This window comes from Gymnogyps californianus, chromosome 1 (assembly GCF_018139145.2).
Source record: "Gymnogyps californianus isolate 813 chromosome 1, ASM1813914v2, whole genome shotgun sequence".
Taxonomy (NCBI): domain Eukaryota; kingdom Metazoa; phylum Chordata; class Aves; order Accipitriformes; family Cathartidae; genus Gymnogyps; species Gymnogyps californianus.
Window position 1 is genome coordinate 66,552,890 of NC_059471.1, and position 22,069 is coordinate 66,574,958.

The 22,069-nt window shown below is 40.4% G+C and overlaps 1 protein-coding gene across 3 annotated transcripts in view; it reads left to right on the plus strand.

Moving 5' to 3' along the window:
• MCF2L (MCF.2 cell line derived transforming sequence like) overlaps nucleotides 1–22,069 on the plus strand; it is a 167,333-nt gene that overhangs the window by 59,680 nt on the left and 85,584 nt on the right. Inside the window, exon 1 of one of the 3 annotated variants that reach the window (XM_050895922.1) lies at nucleotides 3,430–3,588. The exons of the other annotated variants lie outside the window; for them this stretch is intronic. Coding sequence (XP_050751879.1) covers nucleotides 3,468–3,588 — 121 coding nt within the window. The 5' untranslated portion in view covers nucleotides 3,430–3,467. Of the gene's footprint in view, nucleotides 1–3,429; nucleotides 3,589–22,069 lie in introns of those variants that run through there. 3 annotated transcript variants of the gene reach the window in all.

A 22,069-nucleotide genomic window follows, 5' to 3' on the forward strand; every position in this document is an offset into this window, starting at 1 on the left:
AAGATCTGTAAATAATTGTTAGGATTTGGAGGAAAAATCACAGTAGGGCGTTTGAGATGTCCCATAAAGATAAGGCTCCTGTACAAACAAAAAGATGAAAGGAACATTGAGAACACGCAGCAATGATGAAAGTGATGGCAGCTTAATTTAATGATTCCCAAGAAAACTTGAAGTTATTGTACTAAAATATTGTGAGAGTCCCCGGGGAATGAAAGGAAGAATCGGAGAGAGTACACAGATGTAAGTCAGTGTGGCTGCTTCTGTTGTCAATGTGCAACACTATGCCTGCGGTCAGAAACAGACCCAGAAATGAAGCATGAGAAAAATAAGCCCTGTTTCATTGCCATGATTTTGTTGATTCCATCAGGCTGTCTGCAGTCACTTAAAGATAATCGTGGAGGTGTTACCCGTTGAATGTTACTGTTTATGTGACGTAAAAGAAGAGATAGGTGCAGTCTAGTTGGTTCTGCCAACTAATACTCAAAGAATATTACCGTCTTTAAACTGCTACGTAATTTGCTGATGCCGTAGAGAGCAGAGAAGAAATCCTTCTATATAGGAGCTTTTGTTATAGTAATGCCAACGGCAAGGGAAAATATTCAGATTATTTTCCTGGAGATAGAGGCTGCTGCTGTTTGGAAAACACTGCATTACACAATCTGTTTCCTTCTGATTGCGCACTGCCGTAGCCATTGTTGTGATTAATTTCTTTGCTTCTAGGCACAAATTTGAGTGCTCGAAAGAAGATTAAAAGCTTGTTTTGCGGACAGGGATGTAGCTAATGGCTAGCTTTCAGTAGGATTGTGTGTACTTAACCACTTTACAACTCAAGTCATCAGTCTTCTGCTTGCATTTGATATATGAAGAAAGCAAGGAGAACATCCTTTTGCTTAATTGTAATAATCCTCTGCATGAATTGTTGGTGAGGTTTCCACCGTGTGCCACTAGTGTCACCACCGCACACTCAAAACACCACTGGGACAAAGAGTCACTTTTCATAGAATCATAGAATCATTTAGGTTGGAAAAGACCTTTAGGATCATCGAGTCCAACCATAAACCTAGTCCACCACTAAACCATGTCCCTAAGCACCACATCTACACGTCTTTTAAATACCTCCAGGGATGGTGACTCCACCGCTTCCCTGGGCAGCCTGTTCCAATGCCTAACAACCCTTTTGGTGAAGAAATTTTTCCTAATATCCGATCTAAACCTCCCCTGGTGCAACTTGAGGCCATTTCCTCTCGTCCTATCTACCTCATTTTCTAACTAGTGGCTTGGCTGCTGGAAGAAGATGTGTAGTTTTATCCGCGACCCACTCGACTGTCAGACCGGGTCCTTCAGTCATGAGGCTGGTGTGCCCCAAAAGCCCCAAACAAGTAGTAGCCTGCCAGGCAGGAGGAAAGCCCTGATGGTTGGCAATCTGCTGCAGGCGTCTCCTGGTCACATTTGGTGCCTCCACTGGGAAACTTGGCAGCAAGGAGCAGGTTGCAGTGTTGTCTCTGCGGATGCTCTTGTTCCTTTGTATCTGACCAGAACCACTGCTTTGTGCCCACCAGTGACAAGCAGCAAAAGAAAATGTGGAATTTTGTCTAACATGGACACTGTACCTTACTTCAGTTCCTCTTTTGTTTGAACCCTGAGTATGTAGTACAGTGGCAGTGTGTATCATGGTGGTTTTCCACCACTAAGCTGTTCCCTTCCTTCCTTCCTTTTAATTCCTGTATTACTTAAATAAGCTTGGTAGGCCTTTGATCCAGGATGAGTAGCATGGCTGCAGTATGCAGTGGTCCATCTGCTTAGTATAATGAATTTGGAAAACAAGTGATATTTGCATGAAATGCATCAGGGTTTTTTTTTTGATACTTTTCTTGATCATTACATTTCAAGATTGTCACATTTGCCTGTGATTTCCTGTTGAAAGTTGAACATTTTCCAACTAAAACTGTAATGATTTTCCTCTGTTAACAAGGTACATGCAAACTAGTATTTTGTAATAAGTTATTTAATATTTACTTCAGTGTGACTTAACTAAAGGTTGTCTGTTTGAATTTGCTTTCAGAGTAATAGTTGGTACACTATATTTCAAAACACTTCTTCAGTTCGGTGAGTGTAATGGTATATATTGGGGTTGTGGCAGATCTGTGGCCATACAGGACATAGTTAAACAGAATTGAGAGGAAAATGTTGACTGCCAAGTAAAGCAGCATTATCAATTTCCTCTCTCCTGCATTGAAAGAGACAGGGGGAACAGACAGTGTAGGGTTTCCTGATATGTTTTAAGAAAGCCTGGGATTCATTTCCCCTCCCTTCCTTCCTATTAGTTGTTTGTTAACTCCCAGGAAGATTCAGGTTTTTCTTGTGAGACCTCTCTGCTCACATATTCTGGAAACGGGCTTTGCCTTTGAGGGGCTCAGTCCTCACTTCTGGGCAAATGCAGGGGGAGGAAGAGGAGGTGGATTGATGATGAGAGTCTGACTTAGGGCAAACGAACTGAAGAGGAGTTTCTAATTGACAACATTGTATTCACAACGGTATTTTCTTTTAATTTGCTGGCATGAGCATAGCACTGGCCCCTGAGGAATACAGGGTCCTTCAGACACAGATGTAGGAAATGCAGCAAGTGCCAGCGTGAGATTTCTGCTCTCGGAGTGCTGAGTTGTGAACTTACGAGCAAGACTGTGAAGTTAGAAGACAGACCTTCAACTTGCCCTTCTTCAGGAGAAACCTCGGATGTCTCTTTGCAACAACTGAACTTCCCTCATGTTAAGGAGAAGGATGTGAAGACGGAGGCAGTAGCACCAGCTACTTGGGATGAGCAGCAGCTTTGGATCGTCGTGTGCGGCTGGAGTGCACTAACAAACTGGATGTTTTGTGGGGGCTTTTCTTCATCAGAAACAGCACAGGGCTGTTAGTTTGGCTACAGTTATTTTGGATGAAACACTGAAAAACAGATGGTTTCACACTTTTTTTTTTTAAATTTCATCTGCTATTCTGACCTGCTTACGTGAGAAGCTGTGCCTCCTTTCTTCATACTAGTCACACTGAAAGCAGACTGAAAGCTGTGGCAAGATGTCCTGTCTGCTGGGTGCAGCATGCTAGAAACTGAGAGGGTCTCACAGCTTTGTGCAGAAACTGTCTTGTTTTTCTAACTAACTAAACTTTTCAGTCCATTAAGTACAACTGATTTTTCTTTTTTCTTTCTAGTAAAACCAAGGATTGGTTTCTGAGGAAAAGCACATACAATACAAATAACCGCACTGCACCCATTTCCAGCTCTTTAAATCTGTGTCCTTTTTAAATCTTTTTTGGTAGCATTTGAATTTGACAAAGAAATTTTATGTTCCATTGACATTTAAAGCCAAATTCAGAGTATCTCTCAGTGCATTAGAAGAGTGTAATTCTGAAGAGCTGATTTTTTATTTCCTTTGGTGAATAACTTGTTGAAGATACAGGGATACACATCCATGTCTCAACGCCGCCTTTTAAGGGAAGGACATGAAAGTCATTTTAGGATCCTACCAAGATTCATCCAAATCCTTCATGGCAGACGGCACTCACGAAATAACCCACGCCAAATATGCTCTGGTGAGGTGAATGTATAAGTGGTCCTATAGTGTGATTTATATCTACATAGAATGTTGCACTTAAATTTGAGCAGCATGTGAGGTGAATATGAGCAGTAAGTAGCCTAGTATTGGTGTTACTGATTTTCTGAATTGATGATTCTTGCAGGAACGAGTATTTTTTATCAAAGCATACTCATGTAGGGATCCAGCAACTGTTATAGTTAAAAAAAAAAAAAAATCTTTATCTGTATGAGATATTACTCATGGATAGCGATTACTCTCTGTCACCAGTACTTACTGGAGAAAAACACTGTATCTTGTTTTTCCTTGCAGTTCCAGGTGTATGATAGTATCTAACAAACACAGATTTGAATGCTTTACACCAACCCTCCTTTGATACCCTAGAACTTCACCAACTGTTCCACTCTTAAAAAATATAACTAATTACGCCAAAAAATTATTTTTAACTGTACTCAAAAAGTCAGGAAGCCTCTGATCCTTAAGTGTAATGTACTAAATTTAGGACTTGCCACCACTTATTCAATCTCAAAGTCTGTTTCATCTTTAAGTGTAATGTACTAAATTTAGGACTTGCCACCACTTATTCAATCTCAAAGTCTGTTTCATACATGTGGTGTAATAATATGTTAGTGTGGCTGGTAATTGTATAATCTTTGTGTTTAGTAAAGCTACATTTTGTTGGGTTTTTTCTCCGAAATAGGTTAACCCTGACTGGCTGAGATAAGCTGAAGCAGATGCTTCAATAATTAATTAATCCTTTCTTGGTTTTATATGCAGTGACCTATTATGGTTTAAAAAAAAGAGGACTTTTTTTTATTTCTTTTTAAATTAATTTGGAGCATATGAAATTGAAATCAACATAAGCTAAGCTACCTTTATAGGAAAATATAAAATTTTTGAGGTCTTTCAATATTCCTTTCTTTAATTTTGACACTCTTAGGAAAAAAAAAGGGAGAGAAAAATGCCTCTCTGGTGGTTCCTTTTACTCACGCCTTCTTTTGTACTGTGCTCCCTGAGTCTTTTGTGATCTATTTAGCTTGGAATGAAAATTGTAAGGTTTTTTGATAACCTTTTTTTCCTAACTTCTGAAATGTGAAGATTTCACCTTTCCTGACTTACCAGTTCTGGGCATTCATGAGGCCACGGTTTGGTACCTTTAGGAGTGCTAAGTAATAAATTATCAAGATTTAACAATTAATTCTATTCAGCTCAGACTAGAAAAAGTTTTGATGTTAATTGCTGTTAATCACAATAAAGAAAAATCAGGAAAAATTTAGTTGTATTTTAAACACATGAGATAGTCTTGCAAAGCAAAACAAGGCCTCCTCAAATTTCAGTCTTACCTTCATGTAGGATTCAACCATCACTTGGCAGTAATCACACTGCAGTCAAGTTCAAAGTGTAGCCATAAAAGTTACCACTTGCACCAATTATTTTATAACGTTTATGTACGTATGAGCTTCAGGTGCCTGCTGGCCATTCATGAATGGATTGGAGCTAATTCCAAGTATAGACAAAGCCTTGACTGCATAGGAGAAAACCACAAATTTAAGATATTGAACGCATTCTAACATAGTTTTCCTCATTTTAGCCTAATTTCCTTCAGACTGAGATCCTTAATATAAATCTTGTAATGCTATACAGTCATCTCTTACTTACAAGTTCCTTTCACTATATGTAGGTGTGTATAGTCAGAAAATTGTATGTTTCTGTAGGAAGCTGTCTGTCTTCTCTCCCACCCATCTTTATTATTATTCCAAAACTCCTTTTGATTGTGTTGCAGCCTTTTCTGTTTGAAGTCTTCAAGTATGCAAAAATTCTGTTTCCTTTCCTTCCTGTTACCCATTTTATGTTGACAGTAGGAAAGCAATTATATGCTTCTAATGTTAAACTTATATATCCAGTAAGAATTATTCCGTTGTTTTGGTCAAAGCCGTTTTATGGCCTTTTGGACTGATAAGAGTTTTCCTGCCTTCCTGGTGGCAGACCTCAGTTAGCATTCAGTGGCTCTTTCAGACCAAATGTTACACAGAAGGTGGATCAAGGGTTTAGATTGTGGAAGGGGAGAGATACTGCAGCCTGGGAGCATTTCTGTCCTGTAGCTACGCTGGGTAAAATTACAATTTCGGCAAGCATGTATTTCCAAAGTAAATCTGCTTGTGATTCTGTGAATCCCATGATGTATGCATCTCTCTTTGCCTTGTGACAAAATTAAGCCACTCTGTCCTGTTGTCCCAGGTCTCACAGAGCTTTGTTCTCTCTCCATTAGCATCTCTGGAAATTGCCAAGAGCAGGTTTGCTCACTGTCACTTCACCCTTTCCCTGCATGTTAAAATCTTTAATATAGAATATAAAAACCTTTACATGAGCAATAAATGTCCTAGTTTATATATTGATTTTGTATTACCTTATTTACCTTAATAAGGGAAGCTGGGCTGGCTTCCAGACTCCATCCTTCATTAAATCCGTCTCTATTTTCATTTTAACAAAGCATACTTTATTTACTTACAGCTCATGGACAGCTGGATCTGTCCTCCTTGGTGTAATCCTCATTGTGCTGCTCTCTGCGGGTGTCTTTTACCCAGGGCAGGCTGTGTTGCCTTTATCCCCTCACCCTGGTTGAGCCCTGGCTCTGGTGACGCTTGCTCTTTGGAACGCAGAGGTTTGGGACCAGGTGCTGTGTGGCCCCTCCTGCCTGGGCAGGCAGGGCCCAGGCTGGTACGGCCAGGCTCGTGTGAGACAGCATCGTAGTTTCTGCATCCGTCCCTGACCGTACATCTTCTGTGTGCTTCTGCATCTCCGACTGCAGGCAGGTGGGACGGCAGTTGTAGAGTTTGTGGAGGACTTCAGCCCTGGAAAGCCGTGGCTTCAAGCAGTCTTCTGTGGGGACACCTGTCTCCCATCAGCAGGGGACATTTTCCAGGGTGCTGACCTGCTGTGGCCCTTTGTGATGGGCTTCCTGGTGTGGTGCTCACAGACCATCCTTCGAGATTCTCCCTCTTCTCGCTTTCTCTAAGCAAACAGGAACAGTAGGTCAGCTTGAACAGAGAGCTGTAAAACAAGTCTGGCAAGTGGAGACTGCAGAGACATCTGTCTTCAGTCTGTGCTGTGCTTAGTATGGATGGGGAGTATCTTTGGAGGCATCCTGTAGTCTTCATCTTTTCACACTGGATTCAGGTTGGTTTTCTGATGAACATGACTGAAGCTCTGAGGCGGTTTGCTTTCATGTGTACGCTCTAGGCGTGTAATGAATGGATGGATGAGGAGACTGTCCGTGTCCCAGGGTCCTTCCAATCCAATCCAAAAAAGTTCTGCGATGAGGTGCAGCAAGGCAGCACTGTAATGTGGGTGTCTAATACTAATAGACTTTTGTAGTGAAAGAGTCAGATGAAGCTTGGTTAATCCACAACCTGGGTAATCCACCACAAATAGTGAAGAGGAGTCTAGAGGAAGAGCACTCTTACATCTTCTGTGTCAGCCGAGGGGATGGAGATGTGGTGCATCTTCTCCTGGAGTTGTATGAGTATTTCTGTTGGATATTGGGCATTCTTGTATGGGGAGAGGGTGCTAGCTTACAGGCAGGGTAGCAAAATGCATGGATGCAGGAAATGTCAGACTGAACATATGTCAGACTAAATACATGAATACGGCAGACATACTTAGGTACCTGAAGGCTTCAACATAGCCATAGCCTGCCTGGAGCCTGTGTAAACACTGAGATTTCTGGTCAGTGTTAAAGTCTGCCACTACAGCTTTATTACTGTTAGTCTCCATGCTAGATAGGTCCAGGCGTGTAAGGCTGTTTACTGTTTGCTGCATTCACACCTTCGTTTGCTGGCTGGATAAATGTGTTGAAGAGGGATTTATTTGAGATTTGGGGTTTCCATGCTTGAGACTTCCATTACCTGTCCTGCTGGAAATGCCCTTGCACTTTTTCCAGCAGAAAGTTGGAGAAGAGAGTCGGGTGTGAATCCACAGCAGAGGTGATAAACTGTACTGAAATATTAAACCTGTGAGTGAGCAATTCAATGCAACTAGTTCCAGATAGTGTTGTGAATATCTGAGTGAAAAACAGTTTTGCTTTGCCTTGTTAAAGCCTAACATGAGTGAAAATACGCTTAGGGCTTCAGCCAATAGCCTAGATATACTGTATCAGACACGGGGTGTATTGGCAGTCTGTAAATATTCAGGGTGGGGACATGAGGGGAGAACACTATAATTAAAGAGGTAATTACAAGAACAATGGCATTACTGAAGGAAAATATATTTGTAAAGTCATCTTGTGCCACCTGTTGCATTTATGGAACAAAGTTCAATTAATATGAAAGCTCTTACCTTCTCGGGGTAGTTTGTTCTGAGCAGAGGAAGGGAAAAGTGGACATTTTTCTTCTCTGACGATGAATCAGAGAGGAATTTCTGTAGCAGAAATGAAGAGCTATTATTTTTTCTCAGAATGGTGTTCGTGGCTGGATTTTGTGGCACAGGGTAAGTTGGCTTAACTTTATAATAACTCCTAGATCTTGTAAATGTAAACAGACTTGTGTAATCTTCTAAGTCAGGAGTGTGTAAGGTGTGTGGCTTGGGACAGTGTTCATGAAAGCATTTTGAACTCCATGTATTATATGTGCCAAAAAAGCATGCATTTCAAGAGTCTTAATATAAGTTTTGCTAGCTCATTGATTCTTGAAAATACACTGTTCACAGAATGCACATTGTTGGAAGAGTCTGAATGGTGGATGGTAGTGTTTGGATTTTCTTTTAAATCTCCTTTTCCAAAGGAAGTAAAATATTAGATATTTTAGGATCTAAGTTTTTGTATAAGATTTTTATAGAACTTTCTTTCCTCTCAAATAGCACCCCCCCCCCCCAACTTGTTACCATTTAATATCTGTGATGTAGTAGTGGTTTAACCCCAGCCGGCAACTAAGCACCACACAGCCGCTCGCTCACTCCCCCCTCAATGGGATGAGGGAGAGAATCAGAAGCGTAAAAGTGAGAAAACTCATAGGTTGAGATAAAGACAGTTTAATAGGTAAAGCAAAAGCCACGCGCCCCAGCAAAGCAAAACAAGAAATTCATTCACCACTTCGCATTGGCAGGCAGGTGTTCAGCCATCTCCAGGGAAGCAGGGCTTCATCACGCGTAACTATTACTTGGGAAGACAAATGCCATCACTCTGAACATCCCCCCCTTCCTCCTTCTTCCCCCAGCTTTACATGCTAAGCATGATGTCATATGGTATGGAATATCCCTTTGGTCAGTTGGGGTCAGCTGTCCCGGCTGCGTCCCCTCCCAGCTTCTTGTGCACCCCCAGCCTACTCGCTGGTGGGGTGGGGTGAGAAGCAGAAAAGGCCTTGACTCTGTGTAAGCACTGCTCAGCAGTAACTAAAACATCCCTGTATTATCATCAACACTGTTTTCAGCACAAATCCAAAACATAGCCCTATAGTAGATACTATGAAGAAAATTAACTCTATTCCAGCCAAAACCAGCACAGGCGTGCTTAAGTTAAATGATTTATTGGGCTCAGCCAAGTTACTCAGTGAAAAGTGAGCACGTCAGCAAAAACAGTCACAGCTAACATCCTTCCAAAGACAGAAAAGTTCCCCAGCAGTATGTCCATCAAGAGTGAGCTGCTTCTTCCCTCGCAAATCAATTTCAGAGCATCATCACACAATTTTATAGGGCAGTTTCTGCTGCTGGAATGTGTTCAGTACATATTTTCTGATAAAGAGGTTGTTACTGTTTGGAGATACTAATTCAGCAACACTGGCAAATGTTGTTTTTCTTCCTTCACATAGGTGTCTGTATTGACTTGTCCTATAAAACTGAGGGACCCCAGCCTCCTTTTTTAACTGCTTTTTTCTGAAATTTTTAATTTAGGGTTTTTTTAAATTTTAAAATCTTTCTTCTTTGTGTTAAAAAGTTAAAGTGAAGGAAATGCATGATTTGAGGGGTGTATTTTACAATCACGTTAAGATGCATGCTGTGATAGAAGGTAGGAATATCTAAAAATGGGTGACACTATCAGAAGATTTCTGAGTGGTCCGACTCAAGATTCCTGAAATTGCTTATTATTTCCCATTTCTTGTGTTAAAAAGTGATTTGAATTCCTTTTTAGACAACATAAAATTATAATATTCTAAATTACAGTGTTATAAAAGTTACTATTTTAAAATTTTTGGTGCCTTAATTTGGGGGGAAAAATTTTATTCCCCTGGATGATGATTCCTCCAAGAAAACAAGGGCTTTTAAGAATCTTTCCAATTAGAGAGAGAGACACGCACACAGAATTAGGAGCAATACAAGACCTTGCCTTTAGGCTCCTGTTCCAGTAGATCCACTGACTCTGAACTCCTTGAGCCTGCTCCCCTTGGACCTCCCCAACCTCTGCCTATGATTTTCTCTTTGTCCCTATTTGGTAAGATTTAAGCTGTCTATGAGTCTTCTTACAAGGAACAGACCTTTTCTAAGAGTTGTTGCATGACATTAAGGGTTACGCATGTGAATACAGAAAAAAATGTCAAAAATAGTTATGTTACTTCAACTCATGTAAAATGAATCCTCAGAAAACAAAAGCTGACTGTGCCTGTGCCTCTTGAATTGGGGAAAAAATGTCTTCCTGACCATTAGTGCTATTTTAAAAGCCCATTTAATGAAAGGCACTAGCATATATGGCATTAATGCCATAGTATGCAGTGAGTTAGTAGGAATTTATATTTTTCCTGCTTTCATGGCTGCTGAAGAATATATGAAAAAATAATGCAATAGTGAAAAAAAGAACTTAGAGTTTTCCTGATGAATAAGCAGAAATACTTTGCTTCAATAATTTAGAGTAAAAATGACTTGCTGTTCTTAGAGCATGCTTTTGCTTTTCCATGTGGAGAATTGTCGACAAGAAGGTATTTACTCTCTGGGCAGAACCAGTCCTGGAGCCAGGATGTAACTTTATTTACTCTCTTTATCTTCTTCATTGTTCTTTCAAGAAGTTTCCAATCTCATGTGCTGTTGCAATCTGTTTAGCTGTACTGAAGTCGTGTTTAATAAGATGGCCTGCACTACTTCCTTTTACTGTGTATGCTTGTCGTGTTTAACAAAATCCCACATGATCTTCAAATTAACCTCAAAGGTTAAGCTAACCTGAAAAGGTTGAACGCACATGGCCTTGTGGTAAAGCATGCTAAGTTAAAAGGATCAAAGTTTATTGTTAGATTTCCAGCACTTCCTGATTGAAGCTAGCTCTTGTATTTATTTATTTATCTTATTTCAGAGGCACTACATCTTCTTCCAAAGCAGGAAGCGAAGATCAACGCAACTTTTATGTGTTTCATTTCTTGCTCAGTGATTTAAAAAAAACCCTGAAAGATTCTGTTTTAGTCAGCGGTTAATCCAACCTCACACACAACTTCTGTTTCTTGCACTTTGACTCGAGTATGGCATGAAACCTTTCTCAAACTTGTTGGTCAGTGTTTTTTTCTGAAAATAATGGACAAGGGCTGCTGATAGTCTTAGTTTTCACATTTACTTACTCTTCTTTAGTATCTGATCTGTCAGCAGTCTTTGGCATCATTGATGATGAGTTTGTCAACTTGCACACAATTCAGGGTGAGGGACCAGGCTATTGAGTAGGTTCATTCTTTCCTTTTGGAGTGAGGCCAAAGAACTAACTGGAGGACCTTACGGGAAACTTCTGTAGGGGCTGCTGCTTCTTATCCCTTCTTATCCCCAGGTGGAAAAAAATGAGAGATTTTTCCACTTGCGCTGCCGCCAGCATGCAGGGAGTCTCAGCCTGATCTAATTATTTCAATCAGACTTACACTTATTTCTCATTTCAAAGTTTCTAGTCAATTTTGGAACTTTTGTAAATAGAGGCCACAAAAAAGTGAGTCCAGGGACCAAGTTAGAAGAGGACCTTGAAGGGCTCAGTGGGAGTAGTTTGCAGTTGTCTTTTAGTAAGGAGTTTTGTGCACTTAACAAACACGTAGCAGTTGGTGGGGCAGTTAGGAGAGAATGATCCTATAATTTCAGATGTGAGTGGTTAGTCAAGAGTATACTTTTAAAAATTGTGACTAGTACAATTCTGGTGACAATTTATCTTAGAGTTGTCCTGGATTACAGTAACTCTTGTGATTTGTGAATTACCTGCAGTAATCTTAATCTGGATCGGGCTGTATTCTGAAAATCATTAGGAGTTTCAGATGGACAGTCTTAACATAGTTGCTTAGTTGCATTAGTCATGAGTAATTCTCCAAATGATTCCATCTTTTGATTTACTTCTCTGAGAAATCACTTTAGAAGTCTCCACAGTATGTGACATATAGTTTATATGAATATATGTCAGAGGGCTAGTTGAAGAACTTGTTTGTATGTGTCCTTTGGCTTTTGGGGAAGGAACTACTTGCTTTTCAGGCTTTTATTTGAAGAAAAGATGCAATCTATATTTCCCTCCTTTTCTCCTAGGTGAAAGTCAGAAGCTTTCATGAAACACAAGCAACTTGTTTCATGCATTGAGTCTGTGGAGCAGAATTACTCTTTAATTCTTAAGCCTTCGTGATTAAAAATTAAGCATTTTCTCTGTTTTAGCGAGACACTTATCTAATTCTTACCATCTTTGGTGGATTCCAAAGGTGTATATGAGAAAATGAATAGGGATCAGTAGGTCAGTTGTTTTTAAAGAGAGCTAGCATGTGAAACGAAGAATTCAAGATAATGCCTCTATCCTTTTGCATTAGAGAAGCTTTACCTTTCCAATACTGCATGTCATAGATGGGTTTTTGAAACAGAAACTCAAAACATGTCCTTCTTGGGAGCCCAAAACCACACAGCTCTCCTTCAACTCACTTTCAAACTCTCTAGCTTCTACCTTCTAAACCTCTAGGACTCCAGTAGTGTGTTCAGACGTTTTAACTGGACTGTGCCTGTGGGGCACAGATAATGTTTTGCTGTCTCTGTGTCATCTACCACAATGGCTACCAAAGATTGTTTAAGGACTTCAGGTGCAAGTACAGGTGGTGTCTACTACCTTCTTCAGTGTAAACTTTTCCCTGTTTGGTTGATAACATTTAACCTTGGTTCCTTCTCTGATTTTTTTCTGACTTCCAGCTATTGAAAATTATGTTCTTTGTCTGCAAGGTAAGTTGTAATAATAATTTTTGCAGATGTTGTCATGTGACTTTATAGAGATATTTTAGGGATAGATTCCTTGAAGAAAAAAAATCAAGCTACTGAGTTTTTTGAGCGTTTTCCTGTGTAATTAGAAGTTATTTCAAAGTTGAGAAGCAAAATTCTCTGATGTCAGTAAAATGAAAACATTTTATGCTATGCTTTGCTTATAGAAATATGTGATTTTTTTACTTGAATCAGATAAGATGTGACAGTCTCCAGATGCACGTGCTGAATAATTATAGAGTGCTAACTTAATATTTCATGAAGATACTTTGACCAAATGCTTGTGATGAAATCTTGTAATGCTTTGCAGATGAAACAGTTTGTAGACGCAACAAAATGCCCTATGGCAGAAAAGGCATCAGAGAAATAAAGTATAGGTTTAGTCATCTTTTAACTCAAGCAGCAAGACAAAATGTGTATTTAAGATAGCCTGAGGGGAGATTGGTATGTTTTTTTCTGAGTGTGACTGGAACTTTTAAGATTTATGTTGTCAAAAAAAGGGACTAATATTTTTCCAGTTTGAGAGAGGAGCTGCTTTGGCTCAGGTGACTGGCTGTACAGTGCTACTTAAGTGTCATATGAGCCACCGTGGCTCAAAGACACAGAATGATTTAAATGGAAGATGGGTCCATCAGCCAAAAAGTGAGACCCTCAGAGTTGTCACTTGGTCCTTTGGGTCCCTAGGTATCACCGCTTTGTGAGTACAATTTTCGCAGTGCCCAGAAATATCCCTCTGGGAATGCCAGATTTGCCACCCTAAGCTGCAGTGGTGTCCTGAAGTGAGGAGATCCTCTGCTTACATCCTGTGAGGCATCCTGGCCTGGTCAGCATGCTCCAAGCACGAGTAATGTGCACCCGCAGTTCAGCACGAAACCAACCTCTGCTGCCATTTTCACTGAAAGCATTAGAGGAGGTTTGATGGTACTGACCTTCAATATTAGAGCTGAAAAACATAAGAGCTGTCCTAGTGGCCCCAAACAAAGCCTATTTCCTTGCCAAAGGAAGGACTTGGGGTTTTGGCCCAGCTCTTGGAATTTCTTTCTCTATTAAATTGTCTGAATACAGATCAGGCTGTATGCAGAGAACTTCAGTTGTGTTGGAAAAATTTCTAATGAACCTTCAGGTTTTGAGGTGTTAGAAGATTGTTTTGAGGATCATGCCCTTGGACTCAGGTAACAGCTTTCTCCCTGAAGGTGCCTAAGCCACCATTTGGCAGTGAATCCAGTTCTACCTGAACTGGTATCATTCACATGATACTGCCTGAACAACTGGAATTTGGGGGTTTGAGGATAAAGCTCTTACAGTCACAAGAGTTATGGATCCTCCACCCAGTATTTTCCACTCTGGCATGCTTCCAGTATAAAAAAAGAGAAAAGGTATTCCCAAGCCCATCTTATCAGATGGGTTTTCAGCCATTTGCCCAATTTCAGGTCACCTCAGTTTATCCCCCTTCAGTGTTACAAAGTAACCCGGCATATTTGTCGGGAACAAGGAGTCATAGAGTAGTTAACAACTGTTTTCCACATTAGATTGCTTCCTTCTCTCAGTTATGAAAACCTTTTATTATTAGTGTTCACATTTAAACAATGAGAATGCTCTATCCCCTCTCTCCCTGTCCCAGCACACGCCAACCTTGAACCCTTGCGGTCCACAAGATTTTTACGGATGCTCTGCAACACAGTTGTGGTAGTGCACTGCTGCCCTGAAGTCTCCTTTCCAAACAATGGGCTTGTTCACTCTTGAATAGTTTAAATTTTTTAAAACAATTTCCTCTATGTGACTATGTTTATTTTAGAAAGGAAAAAACAGAGGTTGCTGTTGGTACCTGCAAACAGCATCAGTGCTTCAGAGACAGAAGGCATGTTTTAGAGCACAATACCAACAGTTAAGCAAGTGAGGGGAAGCAATATGGTGTAAAACAATGATATAAGAACAGAGAAAATGTGACAAAGTAGGCTTTGGGTTACAGTTTGCCAAATTGTGGAGCACACCAGAAATATATGCATTAGCTCCTAATCTCTGCTGTTGCATGGGAGGCAGTAACTTCAGTGGAACTACTGCTGCAGATGAGAGCGGGCTCACATTAGGTCTGAGTCCATTTCTCAGTGTTTAGGCTTGAGGAGAAACCTCAGCTGCTGGTTTATAGCACCATGCTTGATCTGAAGACCTGCTTGCAAAAGGAATATTTGCACAAGCTCTTTGTCAGCTAACTGCTGGTGGCTGCACCTGTGAATCTTAAAATGCCTGTGAATCTGCCCCAGCTGGGCTGGCTGAAGCTGAATACCAGTCAGCTGCCAGGAGTTGCCAGACGGATGCATGCTGCTTTTTTGGGCAAGCTGACGATAGAGCTGTGAGTCTTTTCCTTCCACTCAGGTACAGTGAGAGCTTCCTCCTTCTTGCCTGAAGAAGAAAACATGAAACAAGTTCAATGAAGTCATGGGTTTTTGTTGTTGGTTTGTGGAGACTAATATATTTACATGCTCTTACTTATTTGTAGCTGAGCTGCTGTTTCCTTCACTAGCTAATAAACTAGGGAGATTAAAAAGAAGACATGGATTGTTTTTTTCTGCTCTAAGGAATTTTATGCAACTGACAGTAGGGACTTGAATACATCTTATATGTAAGCTGCATCAAATTTGGTCATAGTGTGGGGAAAAGAAATTCCAATGAAGAAAAAAACCCTGAGAGCTGCTGGAAAACATTTCTAGAATCTCAGGGTGGAAAAAAATTGAATATTTGGGCCCCCTTACACCTTACTTCCCCAAGTGGTCTGAAGAAGTCTGTACAAGATATTTCTTAAACAAAAGTCCCATTTCTTGCCCTGAAGTTTCCCTCCAAAATGTAGTGCAGCAAATATATCCTCACTGTGGAGTGGAGATACTTTTAATGTTACTTTGTTCTTGTTGTCTTTGTCTGAGCAGTATCTTTGGTTCTTTGCTGATCCTTTGAATTGACTAGATAGCTGTATTTGTTATCCTCAGTATTGTGCGTTTGGTTTTCAGCATTGGCTAAACTGCTGTAGTGTGGGGATCAAAACAGCAGCCGTCACAGGATGTTCTGTGTTTGAGTAAGGGGAGACGGAGGCTTTTGGCAAAGGACATAAAATCTGTCCTGTTAAAAAGACACTGTTAAATACTTCAAAGATTAGCTGCAGGATGAGACCTTAATTGAAGAGGCCTTATTTGCTGCTGGCGTAGTGCAGGGAACTACAAAGGGTGCCCTCACCTTTGATCAGCTTGCCCCGTGCTTTTTCACTCTGTGCAAATACAAGCGTAAGGGCTAAGTTAAAATTATGTTGAACTAATCAGGTATGCACTTGGTAAGGCAGGAGCTGGTGGAAACTAAGTGCATTTTTTGCAGAGGCAACAAGAGGAAGAGCAGAAAGAATGGCTGGGGGTTCTGTCTGGGTTGTCTCTTACTCCTGTCATGGGCATTAGTTCAGCTGCTGCATGTGTCAGAACAAGTGGAATTTGCTCTTTGGCCTTCGTTTCATCCTTCTTTACATCTTCATTCTCCTTATGGAAAGGAGAAGAAATACAAAACTGTTTCAAAAGCTTTTTGGGGTTTAGGTGTTAACCCAGAACTGCAAAAGGGGGGACTTGGCAAGTTTTGCTTTCTGTTAATTGCAAAGTCCTAATCGGTGGAGTTTAGGAGGTGGATGTGATGGGTTGCCAAGTTTTTATGTCTTTCCACCTTGCTAGCTAAAGGTTTGCGTAATTACATCTCTTGCATAGCTGGTGCATCTATTTTTGTTACTGTTCATCTCAAAATAGTGTGAAGGTTTTTGAGGCGTGCTGAAAAATCCTGCCTTCTGAAGTTAGAGGCTAATGCTAATAAACCGCCCTCCGCAGAGGAGTGGTTTTGTTTGCATCCACAACCCTGCCTGAGCTGTCACACCTAGGCCAAAAGTAAATACAGTAACAGGGCAAGTAGCAATATTTAATGTGGAAAATGAAGGTAATGCTGCTGTTAAAAAGCTTCGTCTTCATACTCCTATCCTGAATGGGCCAGGAAGCATCCCAGGAAACTGGAAAAGAAGAAAAATGTCTGTTGCTTTAGGGTGATTAAAATCTCAGGGACTGACTGCTTTTTCAATCAGGTAAGGGTATAGATTTCCTGTTTGCTTCCCAGAGACTGGAAACAGGACACAGTTACAGCTGCTGTGCTGCAGTTGTTTATGGATGTTACAACAGCTCTTTGCAGGGTTAGCTTTTTTTTTTTTAAAGAAGTGTTTTGTAAAAGGGATCACTGCCTTTTTTTTAATGATACAATAATGTTTTCTTAAAAATGCTGCATCTACAAAGTAAAAAGGTCAGGTGTGATTGTGTGTCGTGTCTTTCCACACAGAGCAACCAATGTGAGCTTTGTCTTTTCTCCATTGACTAAATTTAACCAAGAATATCACGCTGCTAAGCACAAGGGATAAGGTATTTTATTCTCTCGTTGCAGTGAGATTTTCTTTCTTGGAAGGAAGTGAATTTCTGTCAAGAACCTGAAGCAGTTCTCCAGGTTGGCTTTCCAGAAGAAGCTAGTCTAAGTGTGTTTTCTGCTCTTTTTCTTTTTGATCGGTGGAAAATGAGCTTTGGTTATTCATTGCTGATGTTAAGTCTCCTCTTTTCTTGAGGAAGAGGCTCTTATGGAGCTTGTTGAAGCCCAGGAGGGTGAAAGGATTGATAACGGGAGAAATTGAGATACTATTTTGGGAACCTGTAAGTGGAGGCAATGGTGAGCTTTGAGGATTGCTCGATGCATTTGCTTGCATTTTTTCACACTTTTCCCGTGTGTGGGGACTTGGTGGGTTGCATGGCCATGGGCAGCTTGCTGCAGCATGCCTGCCTTGGCCACAAAAATTCCAAATCATGAGTCAAAATCAAAACTGGCTTGAAATGTAAGAAGCTGTTAAGAAGACAGTGGCATTTTTATCCTATCTGTTATGTGGGTTTGACCATTTTCAAGTGTAACCTCACAATAATGTGGGTCAGATTTATGCAGCATAAGTAAGACTTAAGGTTGATGGCCAACTCTGAAGGATTTTGCCTATACTTACCAATCTAAAATGACAGGTAACTGAGATGATCTAATAGCCAGATTTTTTAATGTAATTTGGAGCTATGAATGATCCTGCAGTACTGAAATATCATAACTTGTCCAAACCCACCCCAACTGATTATTTTAGAGATGTGATGGAATTAATGTTTTCTGTCTCTTAATTTTATGTCAGACCAAAAGCAGGTTTCTCTCTGTCCTGTTTGCTCTTTCAGGATTTTGGGGAATGATGATTTCTGCAAATGTTCTTTTCCTTTCCTTCCTTTGTAATAAATAGTTTTGCAGCCTTTATCTGTGTTCATCAGTGTTACAGGAGCATCTGATATTTTTGTTGGAACCAATTCTCCCACAACTTTTGACCTGAAAGTTTTTCTGCTTCCTGAGTATCTTGTTAATCCGGAAAAAAATGATTCTGTGTACTTTAGGAGTCATAAAAAGGGTTTCCTATTGCTGACAAAGTTTTATTTTATATTTTGACTGTAAGTGTAGTTGCGATTATGGCATAACACTTATTTGTTGTAATAGTCTCTGTTGGTTTTCCTTGCTTTCTGGAGTAATGTTCTTATTGATATACATGTTTCAGAATACAAAATAAACCTGTATTTCCTTTCCTGAGTTTAGTTCCTGTGCTGCTTTCATCATGTGTTTCTGTTCTCGTTACTCACTGTTGGGTTCTCCTTTCTGCTGCCACTAAACTCCACATGCATTTCTTTTTCTCATCTCCTCCACTTGCTCCTTTAATCCCACTGCTCCTATAAAAATGGATCTCATCCTCTTGATTTTCCTGAATTTTAGTCTTACCTTCTATCTAACGCCAGTGGTGATTTGGTTTCCACCTTTAATTACAGTTTTCAATTCTTATCAGACTGCAATCTCCCATCCCCTGAATTTTGAATACCACTGCAGACAACTTCAGCACAGAGCCAGGAGTCCTCTTTTCCTCACCCCAGTGCAGTCTGAGTAGCCACGTCTCACTGCAGGCACTGCTGTACGGAGTACTGCTGCTGTTTGTGAGGTTAAAAAGGTCACATCCATTTCTTTGTTGGCTTTTGCAGCTGTGGACAGACAGAACTGTCACCAAATACTGCAGGATAAAGTGTTTTACAACTAACTCCTGCGTGATTAAATTCAACCTGAAGAAAAGTCCAGTTTTTGTGTCTCTTTGAAACAAGAAACCTTGGTAAATCCTGCAGCAAGGTGAAGGAGAGGCCTATGATTAAATACTTGTGGCGGAGCTTGTTTAGAAAGGACATGTAAATAGAAAAATATAAACTGATTAAAATTCAGTTCACAGAGCACCAGAAAGATATAATTTTAAAATTACAAATTGAAACAGGTGTGTGATAACTGCATTCAGTGGCCAGGCTTCTGTCATGGTTTTGGGGAGAACCTCTAAGTGTAGTCATGAGGTTGGAGAAGTGCCGTCCTTGATAGGGTGTTACACTTCCTTAAAAATTACTGAAGTGATCTTTTCCTTTTTGTTTTACTTTGGGGATACCTGGTGTAAGGGATGTGTAATCTTCAAAACTTTGAAATTTATTATTGTCTTACCGTGCAAAGTGTACTTCCAAAATGTAATTTCTCAGCAGCTTTCCTTATGTTTCTTCCTGGCAATATCTTTTTGAAGGATATTGCAGAGTTCATCCTATTAATTGAACAGCATCCTTCACTTTTAAGTGCTCCAGCAACTATTGGTATTACCAGCATGCTCATTTTCATGGAAAGAGTGTCTTTCTTCATGGATGGAAGTTTTTATTGCTTTTTTTCTGACCACAAGTTTTGATGGCTTGTGCTTCCTTAAATTTAGGTTTGGATGTGATAGAGGGACCTTCTTTGATGACTTAGCATCTGAGTTGAAAGCTGCCAAAGCAGTTTCAAAATGGGTTAGTTTTGTCGCTGTGTGGAGATTTAACAAGCTACTTTGTATAGTGGATTTATACAAACACATATGTTTGTGTGTGTGTATGTATAATGTGTGTATAAACTCATTTTAATGCTTTGCAATCTTTTGATGTAAACCAAATGGAATTGGCAATTTTGAATGCTTGATGACTTTAGAAAGAATGAAACCTCTTTTGCCTTCATTCTTTGAAAAAAAACCAAGAAGGATTAGAAGGAGAAAATGAGTAGGCCTTTTAAATAGTCTAGTATGCTAAACTAGATGCCAACAGATGATGCATCAAATTGCTCGATGTCTTCAAAACTCCACCCAATTATAAATTCTGTGGTTACAGGTGTGAGTTAGGTGTATTTTGCTAGGTTTTTTTAGAGAGAGTATACATTTACATTATGCTAAAGATGATCCTATAAGGATAGCTTTTGTCATGCTGAATCCCACAAAGTGCCACATCATTTTATTGATGTGCTTCTTGCTAAGTACCACACCCCCGAAGGAGAAATAAATTTAGCAATTATACTTTAATGTTGAACTTACCAAACTTTAATATCCTTTACCATGAACGTTGCCACCCTCATGCTGCATGCTTGCACATGCTTTATTAAGCAGGTACAGTATCTTGTATATGAGCCACAGTCATAGCTTCCTTCTCTGTGTTTCATAAAACTAAGATGACCCAGCCTTTTTACCTTCAATTGACTTTGCATGCATCTTTTAACAGCTTCTCCCACAGCATTTTCCTCTGCTCTGTGGGCTGGAGTGTGTCACTCTCAGCCCATGCTGAGGTGGCAGGGAGAGCTTAACCTGAGTGTGGAGCATGAGTGGAGCTGAAATGAATTTCCTTGCTTTTATAAAAATATAAACGTGTGCCCACGCAGATTTTCTCAGGAGGGCTGTTGCTCCTGTGTGTTTTAATAGAGCTTAAATTTGCCCTTAAGTCTTATTGCTAACATGCGTGCCCACATACCAGAGTTTTCCTCTCCAGTTGTATTTCAAGCTGGATCATGAAGGCCAGGGAAGGGTTTTGTGTTTCAACTCGTTTATTCTTTCTTGCTGCTGTTCTCTGAAACGCACAGCAAGGAGACCAGGTATTATAACCATGAAGCAAACGTTTCCCCCACGCATACACTCCAAAATAGAGTGCTAAAATAAAAAGGCATTCAGTTACTGGCTGGAGTGCAGGAGAGTGTTTCATAGGAGCCTGTAGTGTCTCTAGCCCAGTGAAATTTTAAGCTTTCTGTACAGAATGGAGCTGCTAGGAAAAAAATCACCTTTGCCTGAAATACCATGCAGCCAGGCAGCTGAGGCCAGTTTGCACAGAGACACTCTATGTGGGCTCCTGTCCCTCCAGCACAGCAGGAGCAGGCTCCGAGTCTCCTGTACAGCACAAGCTGAGCTCTCTGTACCATTTCTTCACGTCTGTTGTTCAGTCTAAGGACACTCTGGTTCCTGAAAGTGGGAGGTGAAGCTGTGTCTAGTTGGTTAATATTGAAGGATAGCAGGGTTGAAACAAACCATGCTATATTTTGGTGCTCTTAGCCGTGGTCATTATTAGATCTTGACTGGTCCAAGAAAAACATATGTAACTGTGGGTTTTGGAGATTTGAAGGCTAAGAAGGAGGAAGCTAGGTGGAAGCCTGGAGGATGGATATTACATGTATCTGTTGCACTGGTCCGAGAAATGAAATTATTTTTAAACTAGTACTTGGTTTTCACCTGAATGACTTGTTCCACTGTTTCCTCTGCTCTGAAATCTGAAGGCAGAAGCCTGTTGAGAGGTGGTTGTCCATGTTATGTACAACATGAAGGGGCTCTGGAACAGGTGGTGTTGATTAATACAAGGGTTTATACTTCCTCTCTGTCTTGACAATGAGAACAAGTGCAGCCACCACTCTGTAGGTGGTTCTTTTTCCTCTTTTACATTCATGTTTTTGGTGGTTTTTTTCTTTAAGGAAGTAGCCAGCTTGCCAAAATACCAGGTTCCTGTATCTTACTGAATGGGTGTAGGTGAGGGTGATACCTTTCTGAGAAGGGTGTAGCTCCTCTTTCACTTGGTTTTAATCTCTGAAGGAAGGCCATAAAACTTCCTCTCCCTCTGTTTGCGTGTTTGGAAAGCACTCCTATGCCTGCTTTATCATTGTGTAAAACTAAGGATAACAAGAATTAGATTTCAGCATGCTATGTTGCAGGTGATAGCAAACCCCTGTTACTACTAACAGTCATATCTAGTCAGCCAAGCATATTGCTGAGGACTCTCACTAGCAAATGTTTGAGACCGGCTTGGTGCTGTTAAGTAAGAAATGAATATCAGTGTGTATGCTTACCCATGGTGTATCATATGTGGTAGGATTTCTGGCTGCTCTGAGAC